Genomic DNA, 27,671 nt, shown 5'->3' on the forward strand with positions numbered 1-27,671 from the left:
GGTCTTGGTTCTTCACCCTGCCTGGCCCATGTGGCCCAAAAAGTAGTGCTGAGGGAGAGGTGCAAAGGAAAGACTTCCTGGAAGGGGTCTACGACTTCCTTCATGCCATGGGGCTTTGCTTTGTGGTAGCTCTACCCGGGGCAGTGGCTGGGAGAAGATTGCGTGCATGCTGGGGGAGATGAGGCAGTGATGTCAATGGCCCAGTGACTTGTTTGGTTTCATTGGCAACACTGCGAGCGATCTGGGGCAGGAGGTGCAGCAGCCACAGACACTGTGCAGATGTGTGGCTACTGCCTACACAGAGCATTTGTTTGGGAGCTCTCTGTCTGCAAGGGAGCATTCTCTCCCAGGACTACCTCTAGAGTGCCAGCAAACCCTGTGTGAAGATGTGAGCACAGCCTCCTTCAATCTGTACCATGAGGCCAGGGAAGAGGGGCTAGGGAAGGTTCTTGCCAGGCATTCTTGAAGCAGAGAGCCACAGAGTACTTCATAGGGATTTTCACAGGAGCTTGAGCCCCCACAACTTCACAGCGGATGTTTATGGGAATTGCATGTGCTCAGCCCCTCTTGAAAATCAAACCACTTTTATTTAAGTGTCTAAATGTGGATGTAGCTACCTAACGTTAGGAACGTTCATCTGAACCTACACCAATTAGTCTAGATTAGAACAGTGTTCTGGCTAAAGCTGAGGTCAGCCCTTACAGTTAGCAACAGTTTTCATTGTGCCAACACTCCACAATCCAGGAAGCCAAAGTCTGAAGTTCAAGATATATAAAGTATATAAACTTGCAGTATATAAAGCTCTTAAAATAATAGATCTGAGATAGTTGAAAGATCCAAGCAACAGATAGATATAGGCTGGGTTGTGACCCCTGTATGTTCCTTAAATACTTCACAGCGATGTTGTGAAGCTTAGTGAATTAATGACTCTGAAGAGCTTTGTGATCCTCAGATGAAAGGTGCTATAGAAGTGCAAAGTATTATTTTTTTAAGGAAGTTAAAAAATGAAAAAAAGAAAAAAAAACTAAGAAAAGTTGGAGTCCCTTTTAATATTTTATTTATATAGGGAAAAAGTCAGCCTGGACTTATTTGATAGAGTATAAAGTATCATTTGATCTTATTTCCTCTAGTTCTAATAACATTCTTGAGCCAGATAATTTGTGGTTCTGACCATGTGTTTATTTGTGGAAGTTCTTTCTCTGGTTCCAGTCCATTACCAGGTTTAACATGGTGGCTCAAGAAAATTATCATTCAAACAATTTTTATTAACAACATCAAGTAAGTCTCTTCCAGAAACAACAAGATGAAGAACATACATTCAAATGTTTGAATATTCAGATTGGTAGCTTGAAGCTACTGTAATGGAATACAGCCGAGCAGTTGTATTTCACTCTGCAAAGGAGAGGCTGCTTCTAGCCAGGGTTTGAAAAGATTTTCCTTCCAGTCTGTTCAGTTCATATTTATAGTGCAGATGGTATAGGCTGAGATGTTTAGATGGTCCATATAAAAAATCATTTAAAAGCTATCACTTTACTACCTTGAGTTGTATATGGAAGTTTACAAATTTTTACTCTAAAGAGACAGTGTTTTTCCATCTTCACTAGATCTAGCTTCAGCAAAATTGGACCTCAGAGCTGCAAGTTAATTTTCCCATTAAATTCACTGAACAGTGTAAATTGCAAATAAAAAGAAATACATATTTTCATGGCAGTTTTTCAAGCTCAACTAGCATAATCAACTTGTGATTTTTCCTTAAACATGCCAGGTTCGTAACACATGTCTTTCCCCAACCTCCCCCGCAGCTGTTCTTGTAAATAAGTGAATTCAGTAAGGGATGAAAACTGTTTTATAAAGTGAATACTTTGTGGATATATGGGCACTAGCTGTGCAACAAAGTAAAAGGTTAAACATTTCAAAAGGCCTGACATGTCAAGGCTGCGTTCCATTCTCCTCTCCATTCAGATTCTTTTAAACATACCTGTTTTGCATTTCACCTTTAACTCACCTGGCCATCTCCCTTCCTGGGGCTGACTTTTCACTTTAACAAACTGTTATTGTGTAAATAAGTGGTTGATAACATTGTTAAGCTTGTATGGATAAATTGAAGAGATATATCCCACTAATGCAATGAAAAATAGGTTCAGGACAACTTGGAGGACAAAATTATAGTTAGCATGAAAACCCTGCTTCACTGAGAAATATATTACAAAGGATTAAAGGAATACTGCTTGCCTCTAACTATTTTTCATGCTATAAACACGTAACAATGAGGATACACTCGCTCATGCTGTCCCTGATAGTATCCCAACGATCATGTAACAGATCATTTTCCTGGGCCAGGTTCTGCCCTCACATAAACTAGGGCCATTTTGTTAAAATCGGTGGGGTTGCAAAACTTGCAATAGTGAAATTATGAGCAAAATGTGCCTAAAATGGACCTGAAACAGAGAATGTCCTTTCTGATGTGTGTTTTCTCATTTAATCTGTGCTGAGACAGATTTGGCACTGAAACATATTTGTATTATCTAATAAAGTGTTCTCTAATGAAAAGAGAACCTGTAGAAATGGTGTGTGGGGGCAGGGGTTGTTTTTTACCTCCTGTAATCCTGGCATGGGAATCATCAATGTTCAGAAACAGACGTCAGGATCATTCTGACATTTCAGATTGCAAAGGAGATGCTTGTAAGTCTATTCCCCACACACATGACAGGCATAAAAGATTTGGTTTGCTCACAGGAATAACTTTTATAAACAGCTGTTAGTGATTTATTGATCTGCAGCTTTATCAGGTATTGATAGAGTGCATTTCTTGTACTGCTTGGAGCAGCTCCTCTTTTCTATTTTCTCATGTTCTCCAGCCATGACATGGTTACAGGGCATTAGGCACAATTTCCTAGATCCCACAGCCCCCCTCTCTCTTGACTTTGAGTGTGACAGTGAACTGTGAATATCCACGTCAGCATCATAAGGTTAAAAGTCATACAGCGTTCTGAGAAATTATTCAAGATATTATTTTAATTATTTTATTGCTAATGAATAAAACTCTGATAATGCAACTGCTAAGTTCAACTGAGTGTGGAATACATAGATATGTAATGCACCTGTTCTGTATCTCCATAGCACTTAAATTGATACTCTACTTTTATAGCTCTCAGTTAGACTCCTGCTTTCATAACATCAAGTTAAAATAGGAACAGCTGCCTACTTTCATTAGTCTCTGCGGGCAGTGCTAAAAAATGGAGATATCACAATGGAAGGGATGTTTTCCATATTCATTTGAATGGCGTCTCCCAAGTAAGACTGGAAAATTAGGGTTTCTCAAACTATATGGAAATGGTTAGTCGATTTCTTTGTTTTTTTTCTATCCAGAATGGAATCAGAAGCATTTGGGTTCTGTTCACTGGCAACTCAACTTGGAATGCAGGGGAAAGTCTCCTCTCCAGTCTCCACAGCAGCTTTTTAATAAGCTTGCCCATTTGATTTTAGCTTTATTTAGTTCGATCGAAGAGATGAACTACATGTTTTTTTTAATTTTATTTTTTCTGTCTACTGGGCTAAAATGATTATTTTCACTGGCAGGGTTCTGCTTGTTTATTAAGAAATAGTATAGTGATGCAACTTATTTAATAACATTTGAGGTAGAATCTGAGTATAGATAATGGACTTGATTGATCTTGGTGGGCATCAGGAGTGCAAATTTTCAGCCCTATCACTGAACCCATGAGAGGGCAGCTATTCTGGCAGAGGCATATTTTCTCTCTCTCTTTCTGTCTGACACACAGCCAGCGGTATTACCTAGGATTGCCAGGCATCCAGTTTCTGACCAGAACACTCAGTCGAAAAGGGATCCTGGCGGCTCCAGTCAGCACCACTGAAAGTCCAGTCAGAAGTGTAGCAGGGCTAAGGCAGGCTCCCTGCCTTCCCTAGCTCTGTGCAGCTCCTGGAAGCAGCTGGCATGTCCGGCTCCTAGGAACACTGGTGACCAGGGAGGCTCCGCACGCCGCCAGCACTGGCTCCGCAGCTCCCATTGGCCAGGGACCAGCCAATGAGAGCTGCGAGGGCAGCGCCTTCAGGCGCAGGGAGTGCACAGAGCCCCCTAGTCCCTCCACCTAGGAGCAGGACATGCCGGCCACTTCTGGGAGCCACCTCAGATCAGCACCACACAGATGGAGCCTACACCCCATATGCCCTCCCGCACACCAACCCCCTGCTCTGGCCTTGAGCCCCATCCCACACTCCAGACCCCTCGGCCCCAAGCCCAGAGTCTTCTCCTTCACCCCAAACCCCTCATCCCCTGCCCCACCCCAGAGCCCACACCTCCAGCTGGAGCCCTCAGCCCCTCCCACTCTCAACCCCCTGCACCAGCCCAGTGAAAGTAAGTGAGGGTGGGAGAGAGTGAGCAACGTAGGGAGGGGGGATGGAATGAGCAGGGGGTAGGGCCTCAGAGAAGGGGTGGGATCTCTGGGAAGGGGTGAAGAAAGGTGTTTGGTTTTATGAGATTAGAAAATTTACAACCCTAACAATCCCCCCTGCCTTCCTTCATGGGTTCTCCCAGGGGAGGATAGCTTTTAATTCCATACAGGGAAGATAATCAAAAGATGTGTTGAATTAGCCCATCTCCTAATGCACTGATCCCAGTCAGGCCTTTTATTCTTTCTATGCTGCACCAGCTGGCTTCAGGCCCTCCTAGAGAGCAAGGGTTGTCAGTGCTTTGTGACACTGGAACTGTCTTTCAGGTAGACTTTCACTCATCAGGGACCTGCTGACTTATTTCCACCAGTAGAAATGAATTGTCTCCAATACAGAGACTTGTGCCCTATAGAATAGAGGGGGGAAATGCAAGTCTAAATTGTTGATTACGGATTATATTAATTAGTTCATGTAAACTATGCATGAATATCTGATAATGTCTGTGTACACAGCTCAGGAAAAGGTGTAACAGAAAAGCTAAACATTGCACTATGCTTGTTTTCTTTACAACAGGTAATTGAATATATGTGAAACCTTTTACCGTGTTTGCTCTTTTAGCTAGGGTTTTTTTTCCCACTCCCCTCATCACACACAAACTGAATTTAAGGCCCTTGGTTGGTTGGTTGGTTTTCTGCTATATGAACATGCAGATGGAAAACAAAAACTCATATGTGAAGATCAAGAAAAGGTCATTTGGGCTGGCAGAGATGGTAGAGACGTGTTTAGTTATGGAAGCAAATGGGTTTGAATCTTGACTATGTGCCAGGAGTGCAAGATTGCCCCTGAATCAAAGGCAAACCAAATCTCCTGTGGAGCTGCATCACAGTGTGCATTTCTCTTAACATAAGTGAATATCCTGTTTTATTGCTTTGGAACAACATGCCAAATCTGTGCCTGAGGTAATTCCATTGAAGTCAATGGAGTTACCTCAGGGTGAACTTGGCCCTATTTGTGTAATACATAATTGACTGAAGGAGCAACATTTTTTGTCTAAGCACTTCTTGGCATTCAGTATACCTAGACACGAAAGCTATTATCTTGATCCAGAAAAAAAGTTCCTGAACATATTTAATAAAACCTGCAAAGGAGCATTAATCTTAACTGACTGTAACAGTAGTGCCTAATATTAGCTGTGAGGCCACTTTATTACATAGCACTTTAGGAATCATAAATACACATTTCAAAATCAATTGCTAAGTACTAGTAATAACAGACACCTTATAAAAATATTTTCCAATTGAACTGTGAGACAAGTTTTTCTACAGATGAGATTATAGAAACTGGCTAAGTATTAATTGAGCTTTCATGAATCATGTAGCTGGATGACCCAAGTGGTGTTTTGCTGACTATATCTCTGATTTTAAATAAAAAACATTTGAAAGGGCCTTTTACTAAGAAGAATATCTTTTAAAACAGGAGAAAGTAAGAAAAAACTCTCTTTTTCATAAGTTTCCAGATGATCTAGAGTTTAAATGCTAATATGCTTTAGAAGATGACTCCACAAGCAGATGCAATGAAAGGAAGGAGGTCTTTTTCACTGCACGTTGCACAGGCTAAATGATTTTACATGTAGAAGCGCATTAACAACTGCCAACGTTTTCTGTAACCAACTACTTACTTAGTTCAGAATGTGAAGTGCTGCAAAAAAGTAATATTGCTATACTTGTGGTTTCATGTATTACTGTGCTTTTTTCTGGGATAGGAAAACATAAAACAGGAGTGAGAGAGACCCAATAAATAGAGCTGAGTGAACCCAGAGAGGGTTCGGATTTCACACAACTTGTAAAGTTTTAAAACAGCGTTAGAGGTTTTGCAAAACACTTTTAAAACTCTGTAAGGTATTAATCTGGGGGAGATATTCAAAGCCACAAATGGCAGTTAAGTGCCCCTCTCCCAATGAAATTGAAATCTTTCCATCCATCTCCCATACCCTCTTACCCTTTCCCCTCCAGTGCAACCCATGGTGTTGTAAAAGTTCCTCCTCAGTTACAAGCTCTGGATGGCTCTATCTCTAATAATAGGGCTGTAATGGCAGTATTATTTCACAAAAAATTAATATTAAATTAAATAGATATAAAAAATCTGTTCAGAAAATAAAAAGGGCATAGAAGTCAGATAATAACTCTATTGTATATAATAGATAGTGATTTTCTAACCTTGTTACTTCTTGCCTTTTCTGGCTGAAAATATTTAAATAGAGTATTAGTATTTATATGATATAAACCAAAAATATTCTTTTTTAAAATCAGATTTAACTTCCTAATTCTTTTCAATTGAAAATATTCTAACTTGATCCTTCAATGCACTATTAGTATTTATTTATGGGAATGCATGCAATCTGACACCCACAGTCTACACATAGAAAAAGCTACAGTTCAAGACATGAAGAGAATGTAATCTAAGGCTTCAGTCTTGCAATGGGCTCCATGCAAATGCAGGGTCCTCCCATGCAGAGGTTATTGCAGGGTTTGACATCTCAGAAGATGGGTACTAGGTGAAGGTTGAGAGAGAAGGATAAAATGTGCAAGCAAAGATTTGTTTTGTTTTGTTTTGTTAACCGGCTATCCCCAACTGGTTCTCTATCTAGCCATTGTTAGTTGGCTATTTACAAAGACTGAACAAGAATAACAGATCAAAAATTAGTTCCTTAGTGTCAGAATTCATATTCTGCTTCAAATACAAACAAGGCACTTGAGAAGATATGTGTCCACATGCAAGCCATTGAAATTCAGTGCTTTATCCATCATGTATAATTTGGAAGAGAGCATACTCATCTCATTCAAAATGTTTACAGTAATCTGTATCTTCTGTATTTTTTGCTTATGCATTAGAGTTGTCTGTATGGGACTATATTTCATTACCATGTACCAAACTAACTGATTTTGGTCTTTATAGGTCCTCAACCTAGTGCAGTCCTACGTGACCTTGCGAGTCCCCTTGTATGTCTCCTATGTTTTCCATTCGCCTGTGGGTGTAGGTGGCTGGCAGCATTTTGACCTACAGTCTGAACTTCGGCTGACTTTTGTGTATGACACTGCCATCTTGTGGAAGGATGGAATTGGCAGCCCACCTGAAGCAGAGCTCCAAGGTATGTGTTCAGACTTCGTTGATTTTTACTCTTGCTCTATTGCTGAAGCCTTAGATTGCATGCAGCAGAATAATTTTTGAAGCAATTGTATATGAAAATATTGCTTTGTGGTATATATGTGAAATAATTAATTGCAAATAAACTGCCATTGGTCAGCTGTTCTGTTCAATATTCTAGAAAGGCTCTCTGATTTGGAAATTCTGTAAACTTGACTTCAGATGTGTTATTGCATTGAATGAGAAATATCAAGGTATTTATCAATCACTTATGAAAAATCATAAAATTCCATTTTCTTGCATGTTGACTGAAATTTAGGATTTGTTGTGTTTTTCTATTCCATTGTCGCACAAGCTGTTGTGGATTATAAAACTTTTAAGTAACACAAAATCATTATTCTGCTGGCTATGAAATATTGCATAGCTGGAAGCAGTTTTAACCTCAGGGAAGACACATGCATTAAACTCTCTGTCTAGATGAATGTTTGAGTGTGGGTTGTTGGAAGACTGTAGTACCACACAAAGTATGGGCCCCTCACATAAAGTCTTACTTGACAGTCACCATGGGTAAATCCAAAGGATGTCAGCAGATTCCCTGCCAAATTGTTTGACTGACTTGGCAATGTGAAATAAAAGGGTGCCCTTGTTTTATCAAACCATGACTCATTTATTAGCCATTTGCATGCTGAATAATCAGTGCTACTTGGCATCCGCTGGCAGGTTCTCTCTACCCAACCAGTATGCGCATCAGTGAAGAAGGGCGTTTGGTTGTTAACTTCAAGACTGAAGCCCGATTTCATGGTTTATTTGTGATGTCTCATCCTGGTAAGTCAATTCTGAGGTCTGATAATATCTCATAGCTGTGAATTTTATACTGTTTATTATCTTATTCCTACTACTAAAATCTGGATCTTTTTAATGTGCTGTGCCCAGCAGCAGGGGCTTTATTCTATGCCAGTGGTTTTCAACCTTTTTTTCATTTGCGGACCCCTAAAAATTTTGAATGGAGGTGCTGACCCCTTTGGAAAACTTAGGCATTGTCTGTGGACCCCTAGGGGTCCACAGACCACAGGTTGAAGACCATTGCTCTACGCTCATAAATTCATAATGTGTAACGAATTTCAAATACATCATGCCACATCCACAGCTGGTGTAAATTGGAGTAGGTCCATTTATTTGAGCAGAGCTATGTTGACTTATACCAGATGAGGATCCGGTAGAAAAGAGTGTGAAAACCATATTTTGCTGTTAATAAAATGTTCAGTGGCATTTAATCATATCTGAGGCCTTGATCCTGCAATCTAATCCATACAGGTTGATGCTTGTGCCCCATTGTAGCCCCATTCACTTCAGTTAGACTGCATGCAGGTGTATGGTTCCAACGGCACAGATAAATTGCAGGATTAGGGCCTAAGTGTACTTCTGGACATGAATACTGAAGGTGAACAAGAATATCTGAATAAATTAAACCCTCCAAACAAGATCATATACAATAGTGTGTTGAAGGAAAAAAGCATCATTAATGAAATTATTTTAGTTTATCCAAGTTTCATTAACCAAAAAAGCTCCTTTATAGCAATTTCACTCTTTCTTTACTTTTAAAATACATACTGCGTTTTACATCCAGGGCAGAGCTGAAAGAGTTACAATGCAGTAGAAATTGTTTTACGTTCCCTGGGTTGGCATTCCAGGTTAAAAATAGGAGGGATTATAGATCTTTACCATTCCACTCACCTTGTTTTGCCTTTCTGTTAAATTTAATCTTTATACAGCTTTGGTTGCATAGCCCCATAAGAGATTGTTTAACAGATATTTGAACAAGAGTCAAGCAGGCTCAGCTGTGTTGACTATAATTGATTTTGTTTGTTTCAGTTAATAAAACCAATGCACTGTAAATGTATTAGCATCAGCCGCCATATTGTGGCTTATGAATCGCTGGGAATGCTTTTCAGGTTCTGAGAATCTGCGGCTAGACATTTAAACTGACAAGCTTGTCTGACATCTTTCTAGCCTCCTCTCTGAGTTCCATGGTTATGTCAGCTGATCACCCAGGCCTGACATTTAGCCTCAGCCTTGTGCGGAGTGAACCAACGTACAACCAACCAATACAGCAGTGGAGCTTTGTTTCAGATTTTGCGGTAAAACCTCAGCTTTCCCTTCCTTGGTTTGCTCTGTCCCAGTTCTGAAATATTTTAGCAGAAGTGCCATGTCTCTCCTTTGCTTTTAACAGGTACGAGACTATTCTGGAACATACACTGTGAAGCTGATAGCTTGTACCACGGTACCTCACCAGGAGTACAGTATACCAGTGATCTGTAATCCTAGAGAGCCAATCACATTTGACCTTGATATCCGATTCCAACAGGTACCATCAAGAAAATTTTTGCATCGTTTTTACTTCAATTCTAAAAATGTCTTTGGTAGTCACGAAGGATGCTGGATTGACAGTCTTGGAGGCTGGAGTCCTTTCCTTATCCACAGAACAGGCACACAATGGGCAACGACAGTGCAAATTACTCACGCTACTCCCACCAGGGTGACTCAGCCTTGACCTGGAGGGGACTACTGAAGGAGTGAGAGTGTGTCACAGGGCTTGTCTTCACTACCGGGGTAAGTCGACCTAAATTAAGCTACTCTAGTTACGTGAATAACGTAGCTGGAGTCAATGTAGCTGAGGTCGACTTATTCCAGTTTCTTCACTACACTGCGACGACGGGAGACACTCTCCGGTCAACTTCCCTTACTCTTTTTGGAGAGCTGGAGTACCGGAGTCGACCAGAGAGTGCTCTTCACTAGACCCACTAAATCAACACCTCCTACATCGATTGCAGCAGCGTGAGTCTCCTCGGTAGTGAAGACCAGCCCTTAGCCTCAAGACCCAGGTGATCTTTGGCCATTCTGCTGTGACAGATAATAGAGTGTCAGTTGTTGCCAATTTTGATCCTGGCTTTTGTGGTGTATAACTATCCACTGGAGACTGGACTGAGATCCCAAAACTGTATCATCATCATAATAGGCACCAGTATAGGAACACAGATACATAGACAGGTAAAACTTAGCACTGATTCCTAAGGTTTTTAGGTGCTCTGCAAAGGTGGGTGAGCATTATTATCCACATTTTACAGATGGAGAAACAAAAGGTGAAGGGCCAGATTCTAATAGCACCTTGTTCCAAGAATAGTCCCACTGAAGTCAATGAGTACCTGTATCACAACCTGGGCCTCAGGGTTTGAGTACATGGCAACACAGTCTGATCTCCGGGAGTGTAAATTGTAGAGCCCTCTCACGTGTTGTGCTCTATCTGCCCCACGTAGAACCTGTACCTAGTGTGTGTTAATGAAGTCCTGTTTGAAACAGGACTATATCAACACGAACTAGATACTTTTGAGTTCGCACCAGCAGGGTCTCCATGAGGCAGTTAGAGCACAACATGTGAGAGTGCTCTACAGTTCACACATGTAGGCCAGTCTGTGGCACCATGTAGGCAAGCCCTAAGTCACTTGTCTCAAGGTCCAAGTGAATCAAAAGTAACAATGGTAATAGAACCTGTCTCTCCTGACTCCCTGTCTAGTGCCCTATCTACTGGACTACACAACCTTGCCTGTGTTTTTTCTTTCAAGTTTTTATTTTTTTAAATAGAATAATATGATGGATATTTGTATGTTGTCCCTTTTGGGAATTGTTTACACCATGAATGAATGAGGGTCTCTTTTTTAAAAGCAAGTATCAAGTAAGTGGGAAGGGTGCTTATTTTCTGGGTGTCTCCCATTCTAATACGTTGTTTTTACATTTCCTTGTTGAAGCTTTTCGTGTCCTTTTTTTCTCTCCCTGGGAAAGCACTGTCCTCGTGGTATTTCTACAAGACACATGGCTAGTGGCAACTCTACTACCCAAAGCCCAGCCTCAGTATCTTGGGGACCAAGAAGAAAGAATCCTAGTACCATTGTAAACAGCACCTTACTACCCCAGTAGGGAAAGGATTGTTTGCACAAAGCAGGAGATTTCTCCCTTTTTTGCCATCCCCTACACTTCCCTCTCCAAGCCTTGTGCACACCTCCTATAGGGAGGAATTGGGATCCATGCTGCACTGGGGTGTACAACCCATGCATGACCTCCCCAGATCTTGCCCCTTCTTTGTGCAGCAGAGATCACAGTGTCTTTGCTGCAGGAGGTCCTCTGGTCCCACTGATGTGCCCTTTAGTGAATTCCTACAATGTTCTTCATCCATACAAAAATCTGGCCATCTTCAGTGATGATAGTTAAATATTGGTGTGAATGTCAAAGATTAAAAGCAAGTAAGGTGATACTCCTCTCTCCCCAAATAGTCTTTACATGTTATATTATTGAGAACCTTTGCTTAAAGTGTTTCCATCATGAAAATAATTGTATGTTTAAACTACTGCTGTAACAGCCGCAAGTCAATCAGTGTGCGACAGTGAGACATTCATGTGAAATTGCAAAAAAATAGATAGATTTAAAAGAGAATATGTCAGGGGTATATTCACAGCTATACATAGTGTTAATGGGAACTGCATAACTATATCTTGTATAAGATTCAGTTATACAGTTCCCATTAATGCTACTGTAAATTGCATGGCTAAATTCCAGTGCTACTAGCTGAAAATATATTTCCAGTTTCTTATTCATTAGACATTTACTCTCTAAAAGAAAAGTTTGATTCAGCCACTCTTGTTTTTCTTTCACATGCTTGTGAAAATAAGCTGGAACCCAGCTGTGTGAGTGAAGCATTTGAATTTTGAACCTCTAGGACTTTAAATCCTATAGCCTGAATCCATGCGTTAAAACTGAAAAATTCCAAACAAATCGGAAAGGAATGTCTTCTATAAACAGTGTTGTTAGGTTTCATTTCCATGGAGAGTAGCAGTTGGTCTATAAGGAGAGCCTCAGTTGTACATTTTCAGTTGCCAAATCCTGCTGCTTTGATATTTTGGAGTCTGTTCTGTGGAAAAGTGATTTCAAGAGAAATGAGTAGGTCAGCTGCATAACTTCTAGTGATAGTTTCTAATGGTATTTTTATGACTCACCCCATTAGCCTCACACAAGAGCAAGTGAGAAAATTGTTCATTTACTGTTTGGAAAAAAAACAGAATTCTCTCTCTTTTATTAGTGATTCTTTAATATCTCTTTTTCTATTTAATTTTTTAAAAACAAAATGTGTGCAACTTCCAAACTGTATTCTTAGCTAATATATGTATCTTTGTTCTCATATCACTGTTGCTCTGGTCTTCTGCCACTCCCCTCCATTTATTCTATGCCACCTGTCACGTCTTGACCATATTTAGATTGTAAGCTCTGGGAATGTCTTCTGTTTTGTGTTTGTAGAGTACACAGCCTCATAGGGCTCCAATAGTGATTGAACTGACCCTGGGTATTACTGTAATATGCATAATTAAAATTGCTTTATATCAAGTATATAAAGGCAAACATAGTAGACACTGATGTTAATATTAATTAAGAAATGGATAGTGTAAATAAGTGCCTTTTTATAGTAAATATATCCATATAGGTGAATACACAGACCAGATTAATGACTGCATGTTGAAGAGTTTTATGCCGTATTTTAGGTCAGCGACCCAGTGGCTGCTGAGTTCAGCCTGAATACTCAGATGTTTCTCCTCTCTAAGAAGACTCTCTGGTTATCTGATGGCTCGATGGGATTTGGGCAGGAGAGCGATGTTGCTTTCACAGAAGGTAAAATACATAGATGATGGCTAGTTTATGTGACATCCTTGACTGTGTTCCACTCTATCAGCATGTTCTTTCAATCAGAACAAACTACCACCACCTGTCTTTCTGCTTTTGCCAGGCCTAAATAGGAACTGGCCATGTTGCTGGTCGCCATTCAGGGTTAGACCTGTTCAGCTCATTGCTCACTTCTCAGGGTAGCAATAATAATAATAGCGGATTTCACATTCAAAGTACTTTACAAACGTTGCTGATCCTCTAACAACATCCCTAAAAGGTAAGGGTAACTGCCCCTGTATTCCTCCCACCCCTGTGATCCTCTTCAGGAGTGCCCAGACAGGTCTCTTGTCTCCAGTCATCACCTATCTCTGGGCAAAAGCATTACAGAGAAACCGTATAAAAACCATGAACACGCACTAAGTATACCAGGAGTCGCCAGTCAGTCTTGTGGGGCCATAGGAGGCTAAAGTCTTTCCAACCCTTCCTCATGGGTTGGGACCCCCCTTGGACAGAAGGTCCTGTCCAATTGCTGGATCAGAAAGACAAGGCCCCAAGTCAATCTAAATTCAGCCTTTTTATGCCAGAAGCTTTTTCTTTGTCTGTTAGTCTCTAGAAAACCCAGTTTGAAGCAGTATATGCAAGCCTCTCCAGGGAATGGTACCTCTCTAGAGGTGTTTACAACCTCAGGGCTTGGCTACACTTGAGAGTTGCAGCGCTGGGAGTTTACAGCGCTGGTCATCCAGCTGTGTAGGAACTGCGCTGGTGTGTGGCCACACTCACAGCTACCAGCGCTGGTGTGTGGCCACATTTGCAGCATTTGCAGCGCTGTTGGGAGTGATGCATTATGGGCAGCTATCCCAGCATTCAAGTGGCAGCAACGTGCTTTTCAAAAGAGGGGGGTGGGGTGGGGTGTAGTGTGACAGGGAGCGGGGAAGAGAGAGAGAGTGGATTTTTGGAGCCAACACTGTGTGTTAGCTTTCCTGCCTTGCAAAATCAGAAAATGTTCCCGACCCCTTACTCTTAACTCTTAACTGCAAACAGCCTGCATCCAGTGGACTCCCTTTCTCCCCCCCGCCCCCCACAGTTTCTCTCCTCAAGCAAAACTCACTCCCTGCCTGCCTCATTCACAGGGGTTATCTCATTTGATTGTTCACAGTCAGGTACAGATTGATCACAGCAAACAGGAGCTGTTTGTTTTTTAGATAAGCAGAGCTCCGAGTTCACAACAAAACAAAGAGAGGCTGCATAACAAAACAAAGAGAGTAATTTAGTTAAAAGCATTCTGGGATATCTGCTAATACCCTGGAGGCCAATAACAGCGCTGGTGTGTGTCCACACTTGATGAGCAGCGCTGGATCACCAGCACTGCACTCGCTACACCCCAAGCAGACCAGGTGTTCAGCCAGCGCTGCAGCCAGGGAGTTGCAGCACTGGATGTGCCTTGCAAGTGTGGACAGTTACTAAGTTGCAGCGCTGGAAAGCCTCCACCAGCGCTGCAACTCTCAAGTGTAGCCAAGCCCTAAGTGATTCACCTTAATGACCGCCCACTGTTTTTGATTCCTGGAGGAGCTGAGGTAACCCTCCCCCATTGCACTGCATACAGTCCTGGCCCAGAGTGATACATAAAGTTAATACAATATGGTCCCTCGAAGATAGTGCATGGGATGCCGATATCTGGCACGTAAGTGAGTAAGTATTAATAGTCCTCTTTGTACGGATAGGGAAAACAAGGCAGATTAATTGATTTGTCCTCTCAATGGAAATCAAAGTCAAAACTAAGATTAGATTTCAGGAATTCCTGCTTTGAAGGTCTAAGCTCACACCCCAAGGAGGGACAGCCAGATCTAGCAAATAGAGCTCTGGACTGGGACTCAGGAGACCAGGGTTCTATCCATGTCTCTGCCACTGATTTGTTGTGTGCCCTTGGCAAATCACCCTGCCTGTGTCTATCTTGGCTATTTAGAATGTAAGCTGTTCAGGGTAAGGACTGTCTCTTACTATGTGGTGGTACGGTGCCTGGCATAATGGGACTTTAGTCTCTGTCAAAACCTTTAGGTGCTTCTGTAATACACATAGTAAATAACAAGCCACATATCTCTCTGAAGACAAATTCACAGTGTCCTATTCACTCTGATGTTTGTTTGACTCTTGGACATGGACTACCATGGTCTGCTACTGGCAGTGCTCTTTTGTTGCATATTTTTGACAACCCACAAGTCTTTTATGGGTTTAGCAAGCAAAACCTGCCTTACATTTTGGCAGGCAGCAGAAAGTCTTAAAAACTCCATACGTCTCTCTTCAGTTTTGGCAAAGTTAAATGTGAACAGATTTAATCAAGTGTTAAGAGCCCACTCTGGAAATAATAGAGGAATGATTTCCCATAGAGTAGATGTCATTTTCACTGTGCCAAGTGCTGCCCATCTAACTAAGTATTAGCAAGTTCTGATGGCCTGTGGCCAAGGTCCTGCTGACATAGAAGGTATCTTGCTATTCCAGACACATTGTTAGAAGACAAAAAGCTGCAGTCCAAGGTGGGATTTGGGGAGGACAGCAGTGGCTCTATATACCTTTGCTCCTTGTGAATTATGGGTCCAGCAGCACCCAACTCAATTTTTGAGCAGCCCTAGTGGCTGCTTTCAGTTATAGCAGCCTTGTGTGGCCACTTATGGGCTACTCTGCTGGCCCAGAATATATGGAGCACCGTGCATTCTAGCCATGCCTCTTCCTGCCCCTCGGGCAAACCCCTAAGCTGGGAGCTGTGCAGGAAGGTATTGTAGGACTACTCCAGCCATGGAATGCAACCCATTTCCTACTGCCAGTGAGATTCCTGCGAGCGAGAGTCCACCTGGGCTCCAGTCCATTTATGTTGCTAGAACAGTGTAAAGGAACTGGAGCACAGCACAGAATTGAGGCCAATTTGTTAAAAGGAGCATGATTGTTTCTTATAACCTGCTGTTTCACAGTACATGTGTCTGACCACCATCAGCTCATCTGACGTACTTGGATACTTGCTTTACAGAATGACATATTGTGTTTGAAACAATGATTGTTTTCAGGTGATATTATATATGGTCGTGTGATGGTGGATCCAGTACAGAACCTGGGTGATTCCTTTTACTGTAGCATTGAGAAGGTTTTCCTGTGCACTGGAGCAGATGGATATGTACCCAAGTATAGTCCACCAAATGCAGAATATGGCTGTCTAGCTGATTCTCCATCCCTCTTATATAGATTTAAGATTGTGGTAAGTGTTCTGCATGTGTAATTTTTTTTCAGATTTTCAACACAATTTGTTGTTTTGAGCCTGCTGCAGGGCAAGGGTCTCTTAAGAACATACCTACCAGAGGATGTTAGGGAGGTTCCCAAACCTGAGCCATCCTTTGTAGGTGACAAATCTGAGGAATTGTCACAGATTGAAGTGTCATTAGAGGAGGTTTTGGAATTAATTGATAACCTTAACAGTAACAAGTCACCGGGACCAGATGGCATTCACCCAAGAGTTCTGAAAGAACTCAAATGTGAAGTTGCGGAACTATTAACTGTGGTTTTTAACCTGTCCTTTAAATCATCTTCTGTATCCAATGACTGGAAGATAGCTAATGTAATGCCAATATTTAAAAAGGGCTCTAGAGGTGATCCTGGCAATTACAGACTGGTAAGTCTAATGTCAGTACCGGGCAAATTAGTTGAAACAATAGTAAAGAATAAAATTGTCAGACACATGGAAGAACATAAATTGTTGGGCAAGAGTCAACATGGTTTCTGTAAAGGGAAATCATGTCTTACTAATCTATTAGAGTTCTTTGAAGGGCTTGTGGACAAGGGGGATCCAGTGGACATAGTGTACTTAGATTTCCAGAAAGCCTTTGACAGGATCCCTCACCAAAGGCTCTTATGTAAATTAAATTGTCATGGGATAGGAGGGAAGATCCTTTCATGGATTGAGAACTGGTTAAAAGACAGGGAACAAAGGGTAGGAATATATGGTAAATTTTCAGAATGGAGAAGGGTAACTAGTGGTGTTCCCCAAGGATCAATCCTAGGACCAATCCTATTCAACTTATTCATAAATGATCTGGAGAAAGGGGTAAACAGTGAAGTGGCAAAGTTTGCAGATGATACTAAACTGATCAAGATAGTTAAGACCAAAGCAGACTGTGAAGAACGTTAACAAGATCTCACAAAACTGAAAAAAGAACAGGAGTCCTTGTGACACCTTAGAGACTAACAAATTTATTTGAACATAAGCTTTCGTGGGCTACAGCCCACTTCTTCAGGTGCATAGAATGGAATAGTAAGGAGATATATATACATACAGAACATGAAAAGGTGGAAGTAGCCATATCAACTCTAAGAGGCTAATTAATTAAGATGAGCAATTATCAGCAGGAGAAAAAAAACTTTAGTAGTGATAATCAAGATGGCCCATTTCAGACAGTTGACAAGAGGTGTGAGGATACTTAACATGGGGAAATAGATTCAATCTGTGTGATGACCCAGCCATTCCCAGTCTCTATTCAAGTCTAAATTAATGGTATCTAGATTGCATATTAATTCAAGTTCAGCAGTTTCTCATTGGAGTCTGTTTTTGAAGCTTTTCTGTTGCAAAATGGCCACTTTTAAGTCTGTTACTGAGTGACCAGAGAGGTTGAAGTGTTCCCCTACTGGTTTTTGAATGTTATGGTTCCTGATGTCAGATTTGTGTCCATTTATTCTTTTGCGTAGAGACTATCCAGTTTGGCCAATGTACATGGCAGAGGGGCATTGCTGGCACATGATGGTATATATCACATTGGTAGATGTGCAGGTGAACGAGCCCCTGATGGCGTGGCTGATGTGATTAGGTCCTATGATGGTGTCACTTGAATAGATATGTGGACAGAGTTGGCATCGGGCTTTGTTGCAAGGATAGGTTCTATAACAGGACTATAACAGGGTTTAAAAGAGAACTAGATAAATTCATGGAGTTTAAGTACGTTAATGACTATTAGCCAGGATGGGTAAGGAATGGTGTCCCTAGCCTCTGTTTGTCAGAGGGTGGAGATGGATAGCTGGAGAGAGATTATTTGATCATTGCCTGTTAGGTTCACTCCCTCTGGGTCACCTGGCATTGGCCACCGTCGGCAGCCAGGATGCTGGGCTGGATGGACCCTTGGTCTGACCCAGTATGGCCATTCTTATGTTCTTCCATCAAGTTTTTTACTTCAGTTCTAGTCTAGTGCAGCTTGGTTAGGGCATAATATTGTTATCCAGAACCTTCTGTGTGCCGGTTACAACTTGGTTAATCCCACCAGGGACTCTCAGCAGTTGTGGCATATTTTACAGTTTGACTTGTCAAGATAACAGTATGGCATGTTGCTTGTATATTTAGGCTTGGAAGGGTTAGATTTTTATCAGTAAAAGTTGAGGAACATTGATTTCATTGTACACAGACAAACCACAAAAATATTTCCACTGATAATAATTAAAGTTTCTAGATAGGCAAAATAAGTGAAATGCTGCTTGAGAACTTATTAGAGTTTGATTTAAGGATATTTACTTTATGTATTTTGACATGTGATGTTGACAATTTGGGTTTAAAGCTTTAACTTTTTGAGTCTCAACATCTACTGTCATTAAATGATTATTTTCTGATGCCCATATTGTCCCACAACTGTGAAAATTTAAATCAATAAAAATAGAAAAAATGCTTTAAAATAAACATTGATATTTTCCATCAACATTATTTTACAAACTCATCAAAATCTGTCAAGCCTACATATATTGTACACTTCAAAACAGGAAAACCCACACCAGAAGTAACAACAACAGAATAACTTTTATTTTCAGGAACAGGTAATTTTGCTTATTAAATGGGAATAGTGAGGGCATTCAGTTGAATGAGATTTTATTGATATGATGAGTGTACAAATGCTGATAAAGTGTAAGAAACAAATCAGACCCCTGGGGTGTCTGTTGGGGCAGGTAGAACTGTTACCCAGTTTTTGGATTTGATTCCCTGTATCCTGGGGTGTCTGTTGGGGCAGGTAGAACTGTTACCCAGTTTTTGGATTTGATTCCCTGTATCCATTATTATCAGTGGAAATATACTGTTCATTCATTCCTGAATTGGTGGAGGTGTGCTGTGTATGGATATGATGCCATCTCTGCCATCTCTCTGATTTCTCAGGCACAGTTTTCCCTCAGTCCTTTTGGATTTGTCAACACCTGCTATTTGCATTACCTACTCTGTCCTGGCAATAGTAATCAAGCAGTGGTTCTGGCTTCCAGATAGACCTCTTGGGACATTTAGAGAAGGAGAGGAGCCTACCTCATAGCTGAGACTGCTCTTTTCATTCCAGCATCCTTTAAAAGGACCCTACAGTAGCAGCTTTTTTCATTACATTTCTCCTCCAGCTTTGACTATGTTTCTTTTCTATTTACAATGATTTTCCTAGAGATTACATAGTGTAAAAATGTCTCTTCAAATTGCGTGTGTCCAACAGAATAAGTGAGAAGCTCTCATAATCTTCCTCACCTTCATTTTACAGTGCTTAAACGCTGATCTGTAGGAAATAGTGATCAGAATCTGGAAGGCAGAACTTGCAATCTCCTTTTCATGTTGCACAGTACCCCAGTACTTGCCTCTGAAGAAAGAGATCCCCTGATAAGGGGTACCTAACCCTTTATAAGCATTCTGCCTAGAACTTGACCCTCGTGTCTGCAAGTTTAGGAGTGCAGTGAGATTCACTGAGGGGACATCTCCCTCATGTTTGTCAGCAGGGGGTTGAGTTATCGTGGTGGGTCAGTCAGTGGGTGAGACAACCTAGAAGGGTTGAATCAAATATTGAATCATTTTGGGTCCCTGGGTTTCCTTGGAAACTGAGCCCCTCGTACCATGGCACAAAAATCTCCTGTGGAAGGGAGGGTGAAGTGAAGGGAACACGCTTAAATCTGATGTCCCCTACCTCTCTCTGAGGTATGCCTCCTGCCACGGTCCAGAGCTGGAGCAGCAGAGGAAGGTTGATTGGACAGATCTGGAGGGGCTGCTTCCAGAAGCTATCCAGGGTTGTCCAATGTAGAGTAATCATCTGATCATCTTCAGACCTAGGGTAAAATTTTCTAAAGCATCTAAGTCTCATTTTCAGAAGTGACTTAGACTCTTAAGGAGCCTAAGTCCCATTGACTTTAAATGAGACTTAGACTCCTAAGGCTACTTTGGTGCTTTTGAAAATTATACCACTAGTCTAAATAAAAGGAAAATTAGTCCTTGCCAGACATCTGCTCCTTTTCCTTAAGGGAGTCAGTGAGGTGGTTTGAGCTGGCAGAAGATTCTATATGATCGCCAAGGACTCAAGTTTCAGGGGGACGAAGTTAGGCATTGAGGTGGGAGCCCTGTTTCTAGGAGAGAGTCGTTCAAGCTTTTGATGTTAGTGTCTTAGAGCCCTCACTGTTATACCAATATAATAAAAACCAGCAGGATCTGTTTTTTATTAAGAGGGGAGAAACACTACTAACATTTATTGGAATTAACAATACAACTTCTGAAAGAGCAGGATATCTTTAGATAAACATTTTTAAAGAGGTTTTTGGACTCCTGAAGCAGAACCAGAGACTCAAAGTACAACTCCTGAAACTAACATTTAGTTGAATGAATGTGTGTGTGTGTGTGTGTGTATAAGGGATAAGTAGTGATAGGAATAAGTAGTCAAACAACGTTGTTTACTTTTATCTTTTGCTTTATCACCTATTTACAATTTAAAGGTAATCTGTGAAATGTGGGAGGAATGGGTTTCTGCCTGTCTTTATAATAATCTGTAAAGAAGGTGTGAAAGGATTTTTTTTAAAAAGCTATAAAATTTCCCTCCATTTTATTTCTATGGCAAAAATCCTCAGGCAGTAAAGAAATTAGTGCTAGTCAGATGTAATCACGGTGTTGCTGAAGAGCACTTTTTTCCCTTAGGAATGCACCAGATTACATAAAATAGTATTGTTGATTATGTTCCTGGGAAAATTGCATTTCCATGTGAATATAAAAACTTCTTTCTTTGCGGAAGTGAATGTGCGAATGTACAATGCACAAACAGAATTATTTTTCCCTTTCACCATTTAGGACAAAGCTCAACCAGAGACACAAGCCACAAGCTTTGGAAATGTGCTTTTTAATGCAAGACTAGCAATAGATGATCCTGAGGCAATTCCTTTAGTCAAGCAACCTGGCTCGGATGGATTTAAAGTAGACTCAACACCACTGTTTCAGGTGAGCAATCTATGGGTCAGCCTCAAGAATACTGTGCTAAGAATCTAAAATAGAGTCAGGCATCATATAAGGAAATAGTTGATTATAAGAATAATGAACTTGAGGATGTGTAAACTGCAATAAGGACACCAACACCATTGAAGTCAGTGAATTTGCATAGGTGTAAACCAGTATAAGTGAAAGCAGGGCCCAGAATATTCATGGAGATTGAACCAATCCCCTGTAGCTCTCTCTGTCTTATTTTTTTGTATTTCCCCTTGTTTTTTGCCCTTTCCAGTTTCTTGAGGCTACAGCCCAGGTCACTCATGTACCAAGCTGTTGTACATACGTACACTGCAAAGTTTAAAATTATTTGTAAATGATGATAAAGTGACCTGCTTTTGACTCCAGTCCTGGATTGGGAGGGAGAGGTAGAGGTGGGGGAAATCTAGAGAGGAAAAGTTCAGGATGAGTGATGATGAGGAGAACAGTGGACTAGGACTGGCCTGGAGCTGTGCTAACTGCTCTTGGAATTGAAGTCTCAGAGAGAGATGAGGTGGGGGAACTTGGAAGGGGCATACAGGGCAGGGGAACTCTTATCCCGGTATACTTTAAGGGCTTGATGCAACTCCCATTTAAGCCAATGGAAAGATTCCCAGTGACTTCAACCGGAGTTGGATAAGGCCTTAAATGCACCTCATAAGACCTTTCAGAGCTAGGGCTCTTCTCCTCTGGACTGTATACATCAATCCAATGTAAACTTTTTCATGGTCAGTAAAAAAATTAAAAAAAAAAAACCTAGCAAAATCAAACAAATGCTTACTGAGTTAAGGTTGAAAGTACATTTCAGCAAAGTCCAGCTAACTAAAGTTACCAAAACAGTATCACTTTCTGTAGAACCATTCTACGCCATCCAAAGCACAAAACCCCTAGAATGTCTAGAAGTGAGCAGGTAAGGATCCAACTACTTTCTCGATGCCGTATCTTTCATTCATGCTCAGCCTCTTCATTTATGCAGCCCATACAAATTTGACTTTGCCCCTTAACATTTGCAAAAACATATGCGAAGGTCAAAATAAATAGGTAGAAGAAACAATAGGGAGCCCTTACTCTGATTGTTGAACATTTTAAGCTCATGTGGAGTCCCATTAAAACCAGTGGGATTGTCTGAATGAGTAACTGCTCACCCATGTAAGTAAGGGTTTCACAATCTGGCATATAGAGATCGTAAAATCCCATTTGCTATTTAAGGGTTCTGTTCCCAGTAATAATCTAGTCATTTGTTCTGCCCTCTTAGGCTGACCACACAATGCGAATGGCAAGCGACAGTGGTAGCTAGGTGTACAGAAGGCAATTCGGGGATAAAAGTAAATTGTAATGCTGAGATGGGGTGTCAGGCGGTAAACATAGTTTATTAAACTACATATGGACTAGCCATGAAATGCCCTAGAGAGCCAAGGTGGGTGAGGTAGTGTCTTTTATTGGACCAACTTCTGTTGGTGAAAGAGACGAGTTTTCAAACTACACAGAGCTCTTCTTCAGGTTTGAAAAGACTTGTCTCTTTCACCAACAGAAGTTGGTTCAATAAAAGTTCACCCACCTTGTCTCTCTAATATCCTGGGACCAATGTGGCCACAACAATGCTGCGAACATGAAATGGCCTATTCATTGCATGCCCTCTTTTTGATGAGCTGGTACAAATTCAAGGCCAAATTGTGGCTCACCTCTGGTTGGGCATGCATAGTGGGCAGAATGTGCAATGATTCTTTCTCTTTTGGAGTACAGCCGTAACTGTAGTCCTTGCACAAGGACTCTGTGAGGCCAATGACACTAAATCACCAAAAAAGGCCAGAGAGGAGATGGCTCATGCTCCTCCATCTGCACCAGGCAGCAATGGAGGCTGGCTATGGAGGGACTTGGGCTCCACACCCTGTGTGTAGCATATAGCATGATTGCCAATTCCTGCTGGGGTGCTTGGCATGTGGCATATTCTTTCTGAGCATGGCCTCAGGAGTGCTGTCAAGGCATTTCAGGTTCAGATGATGAAACAGCTTGCAATTTTCTTCTCAGTTTGTATAGGTGTTTAACCACTTCATCGAGGTGGGTAATGTTGAACAAAATGTTGTGTTTTCTAGGTGTCTTTGGGTAGAGAATGGTACATACATACAATCTACACTGTGAGATCAAAAGAAAGTGCCAACCGAGGTATTGGCAAAAGAAGTGTGGAGTACCAATATCACACTCTGGTCAGTGATGGGAATCCAGGAACTTCAGTGCAGATACGTCAAAAGAGAGGGGTCAAAGAAGCTCCAGAGCTTGCTAAAGAAATTGGCATAGAAAACAGCAGAGGAACTAACATTCAGCATATAGCTTTGGATCGCACCAACAAGAAACAGATCCCACAAAGAGAAGTTACAGTCAATGGAATTCTCCCCAGGGAGCTGAATAACAGGAACCCAGAGGTCAAGATAGTCATGATCATTGGCGGAACTGCTGCCGTTTTACTTGCCATCGGTTTAATTGCAATTATTATTTTGCTGTTAAAGCATAAACAGAGCTCAGAGAAGAAAGAAGTAGCAAAGGGATCAGGGAGCAGTGAGCCAATGATGCCACCACGTAATTACACCAGTGACAGCTCTGAGGTTTGATTCCAAGACCATGAGATTTGAACCTGTCTCGAGAGTGCCTCAAAGATAAACTTGAACTGCTGCTTGTTAGCAGAAGGTCACCATTATGCTTGGAAATTAAAAGATCGTATGGCTCTAGCTGTACTTGAAAATACCCATTTGAGCTCTTGCTACCATTCTCACACATAAAGGAAGAATCCAACCCAAACCTCCTGTTTTGCACAGTAGGCAATCCTGATGTCCGTACATCATGCACTAACGTTAAGCTGCAGTGCAAGAAACTGCATCGCAAGGGAGAAATTTTTTTGTTTTGTTTTTGTGTTTTCTTTCTATTAAAAAGAAGAAATTATCCAAAGGTGCTAGTGGGCCCCTCTCGGCAATACAAAAGGAAGTCTCTTATTACTGTACTCTTGTCTACTTGGGAGGTGCAATGCTGACACTCTCTGAATGATTTCTCACAAAGAACTTCCTTGTTGTTGTTGTTAGTCTGTAGAGTGTGAAAATCCTCTGGCCTGATTTATCCCAGTTAGAGTCCTTTGGCTTCAGTTAAGTTACGCCAGTGATGAATTGTATCCCTTGCATTTAACTGACATTTCTTCCAAAGACAAATAGATTAGTCACAACAGAGTTATAAGCAGGCACATATGCCAGGATACATTACACATTCTTCGCTGGGAATTCACAATCAGCTATTTAACCTGACTTTTTTTTTCTTCTTCTGTTTTTTTTTCCTTATTTAAGTTTATATAAAACCAAAGAATATGATAATGTCCAAAAGGAAGCTTGATTTTTACAAACACTGGATAGTTGTGTCCTCTTACGCTTATAATAGATTATATTTGTACAGTAAATTGTATTTGTCAGTGCACATCCAATGGTGGGAAATGCATGAGACATTGCAGTGTCTAGAGGAGGGGTAGTGTTAAATTCAAAATGCAGAAGACAAAGTTCTGTCCGAACTGAGGCTATGAATTGTGATGTAGAATTCAGTGCTTATTAGGCAGTTACCATATTACAAGTGGCAACAATGGGAAGAAAATACAAACATTTTATGGGAGCAAGTTGTATTTATTACGTTGATGCATAATCATTGTGCTTCTTGAGAAACATGCTGTTTTATGAGTAACTTCACTTTTGGAAGTATAATTCTAGTTTTCTCTGTCTTTTTGGTTAAGGTAATATGACATCAGCATGTTCTGCAGAAGACTGGATCAATGGTGCTTCATTACAGTGTTTATCCAGTTAGGGCCTGATCCACCCAAAAGGTGTCTCTGCAGCTGCTGGCCCACAGAAGCTCTGTCATCTCCACAGTCTTAGTCAGTTGTCCTTGCTCTGAGAGAGTCTGACCCTCTCTCACATCCGCATAAAGCAGGAGTAATTCCATTGCAGCCAGTGGAGTTAAACCAGTGTCAGATCAGAATCAGGCTCTTTGTGCTGTTTCTATAACATCCTCTTTCTTTACTATAGAATCACAGAGGGACCCATCTGGACTCTCTTACTCTCGAGTTACACTGATGTGAGTCCAGTGACTTCAGAAGAGTTACTCTAGATTTGCACCAGTGACTGAGATCAGAAACTAACCCACTGATTCCTTATGGGTTTATCCTAATGGGCTGTATGATCTAAAGACATTTTCAGCGCTCTCAGGATATGTCTACACTGCAGTTAGATACTCACAGCTGGCCCGTGCCCAGCTTACTCAGGCTCGCAGGGCTCAGGCGAAAGGGCTGTTTAAGCCCAAGTCAGCTGGCATGGGCCAGCCATGAGCATCTAATTGCAGTGTAGACATACCCTGAGAGCCAAACCCTACCTTTCTCCTGTTTAAATCAGCCAGAAAGCATACTGGCCTTCAAATGTTACCAAACATTTTTGGCCTGAAACAGTTATTTACAGAAGCCCAGAAGGCACCCTATGTATTATAACTTTCTCCCACTAAGTTCACCATTGATTTACTGTATGTCTCTAATGATGTATGTGTTTTTGAGACCCATGTTATAACTCATGCCAGATATATCAAAGATTTAAACTGGCAGATATTTTTTGCTTTTACCTCAAATTCAGAAGTAGATAAGTAGCAACAACAATCTAGGGCCAAATATGCCTTTGTGTCTGCATACCAATCCCACTGAGATCAATGGGAGTAATGCACAGCCAAATGCAGAATTTGTCCCCTAGGTTCTACATGTGCAGAGAACCAGCAATAAATGACTCTATAGTAAAATGGAACATATGTCAATAATAGCACACTTCAGTATTTATAATGGGCCTATTTTCTACAAGCAGAGAAGTAATTTAAAAAAAAAGTTATAATAAAAACAGAAATTAGGGATTTATCACTGAGCTATTTTTCTGCTTTTGAATGTTAACAGATAGGAATGCCATTTGGTAACATTGATACAAGATCTTCTTGTTATTCCTTTTATGAAGTCAATCTGGGACCCATTTATTTTACAAGCCAAATACTGAGCCTGATAGGCAGTATAGTAATTACTTTAAACAAGGCCAACGCAATTACTAATTACTCAGAGAACTTTGTAACAATACAGTAAAAAGCAGCATAGCACCCTTAGAGTACTGGACTGGTAACTGAGCAGTTATCCAAATTCAGTTTATTTAAAATCTTTATTGGGGATTAAAGCCTCTAGTGTTTGGGGATTTTTTTTAAATTAAAAAAAACCTATATAAAACAATATAGAATCAAAGCTGCTGATAAAAAAGGGGGGGGGGAATCAAACACTGAAAAGATAGACAAGTATCATTGAGATACATGAGGTCAGATCCTGAAATGCTCTCTTACAAAACTCCCATTGGTTTCAGTAAGGTCTGCCAGATTTATGCCATAATTAACAAATTGGTTTTCTTAGAATTCAGCGGGTTATAAATACATCTGTATCAGAATGCCTTTTTATTATGGCTTCAGGATTTCAGTTTTCACCGAGATCATTTGAGGCCTATTAACATTTACCCTTCTGCTTAAAAAGGGGCTTTATGTATAGTAGTTTGAATAAGTGCCTCAATCCCAGTTACTGTGCACAGATACATTTATCAGGTTTCAGAGGAGCAGCCGTGTTAGTCTGTATCCGCAAAAAGAACAAGAGTACTTGTGGCACCTTAGAGACGAACAAATTTATTTGAGCATAAGCTTTTGTGGGCTACAGCCCACTTCATCGGATGCATAGACTGGAACATACAGCAAGAAGATATTTATACATACAGAGAACATGAAAAGGTGGAAGTAGCCATACCAACTGTAAGAGGCCAAACAATTGAGATGAGCTATCATCAGCAGGAGAAAAAAAATCTTTTGAAGTGATAATCGAGATGACCCATAGAAGGTGTGAGGATACTTAACATGAGGAAATAGATTCAATTGAATCTATCCTCACACCTTCTATGGATCATCTCGATTATCACTTCAAAAGATGTTTTTTCTCCTGCTGATGATAGCTCATCTCAATTGATTGGCCTCTTACAGTTGGTATGGCAACTTCCACCTTTTCATGTTCTCTGTATCTATAAATATCTTCTTGCTGTATGCTCCAGTCTATGCATCCGATGAAGTGGGC

The 27,671-nt window shown here is 41.0% G+C and overlaps 1 protein-coding gene across 1 annotated transcript in view; it reads left to right on the forward strand.

Annotated features, from left to right (window-relative positions):
- FREM2 (FRAS1 related extracellular matrix 2) overlaps nt 1–27,229 on the forward strand; it is a 206,137-nt gene extending 178,908 nt beyond the window's left edge. The window contains exons 17-24 of the mRNA XM_039505462.1: nt 7,366–7,558; nt 8,275–8,379; nt 9,565–9,692; nt 9,785–9,919; nt 13,140–13,266; nt 16,317–16,504; nt 21,353–21,499; nt 23,614–27,229. Coding sequence (XP_039361396.1) covers nt 7,366–7,558; nt 8,275–8,379; nt 9,565–9,692; nt 9,785–9,919; nt 13,140–13,266; nt 16,317–16,504; nt 21,353–21,499; nt 23,614–24,126 — 1,536 coding nt within the window. The 3' untranslated portion in view covers nt 24,127–27,229. The remainder of the gene's footprint in view (nt 1–7,365; nt 7,559–8,274; nt 8,380–9,564; nt 9,693–9,784; nt 9,920–13,139; nt 13,267–16,316; nt 16,505–21,352; nt 21,500–23,613) is intronic.
- Nucleotides 27,230–27,671: the final 442 nt, after the last annotated feature.

Source organism: Mauremys reevesii, linkage group 1, assembly GCF_016161935.1.
Source record: "Mauremys reevesii isolate NIE-2019 linkage group 1, ASM1616193v1, whole genome shotgun sequence".
In the NCBI taxonomy this organism is placed as follows: Eukaryota; Metazoa; Chordata; order Testudines; family Geoemydidae; genus Mauremys; species Mauremys reevesii.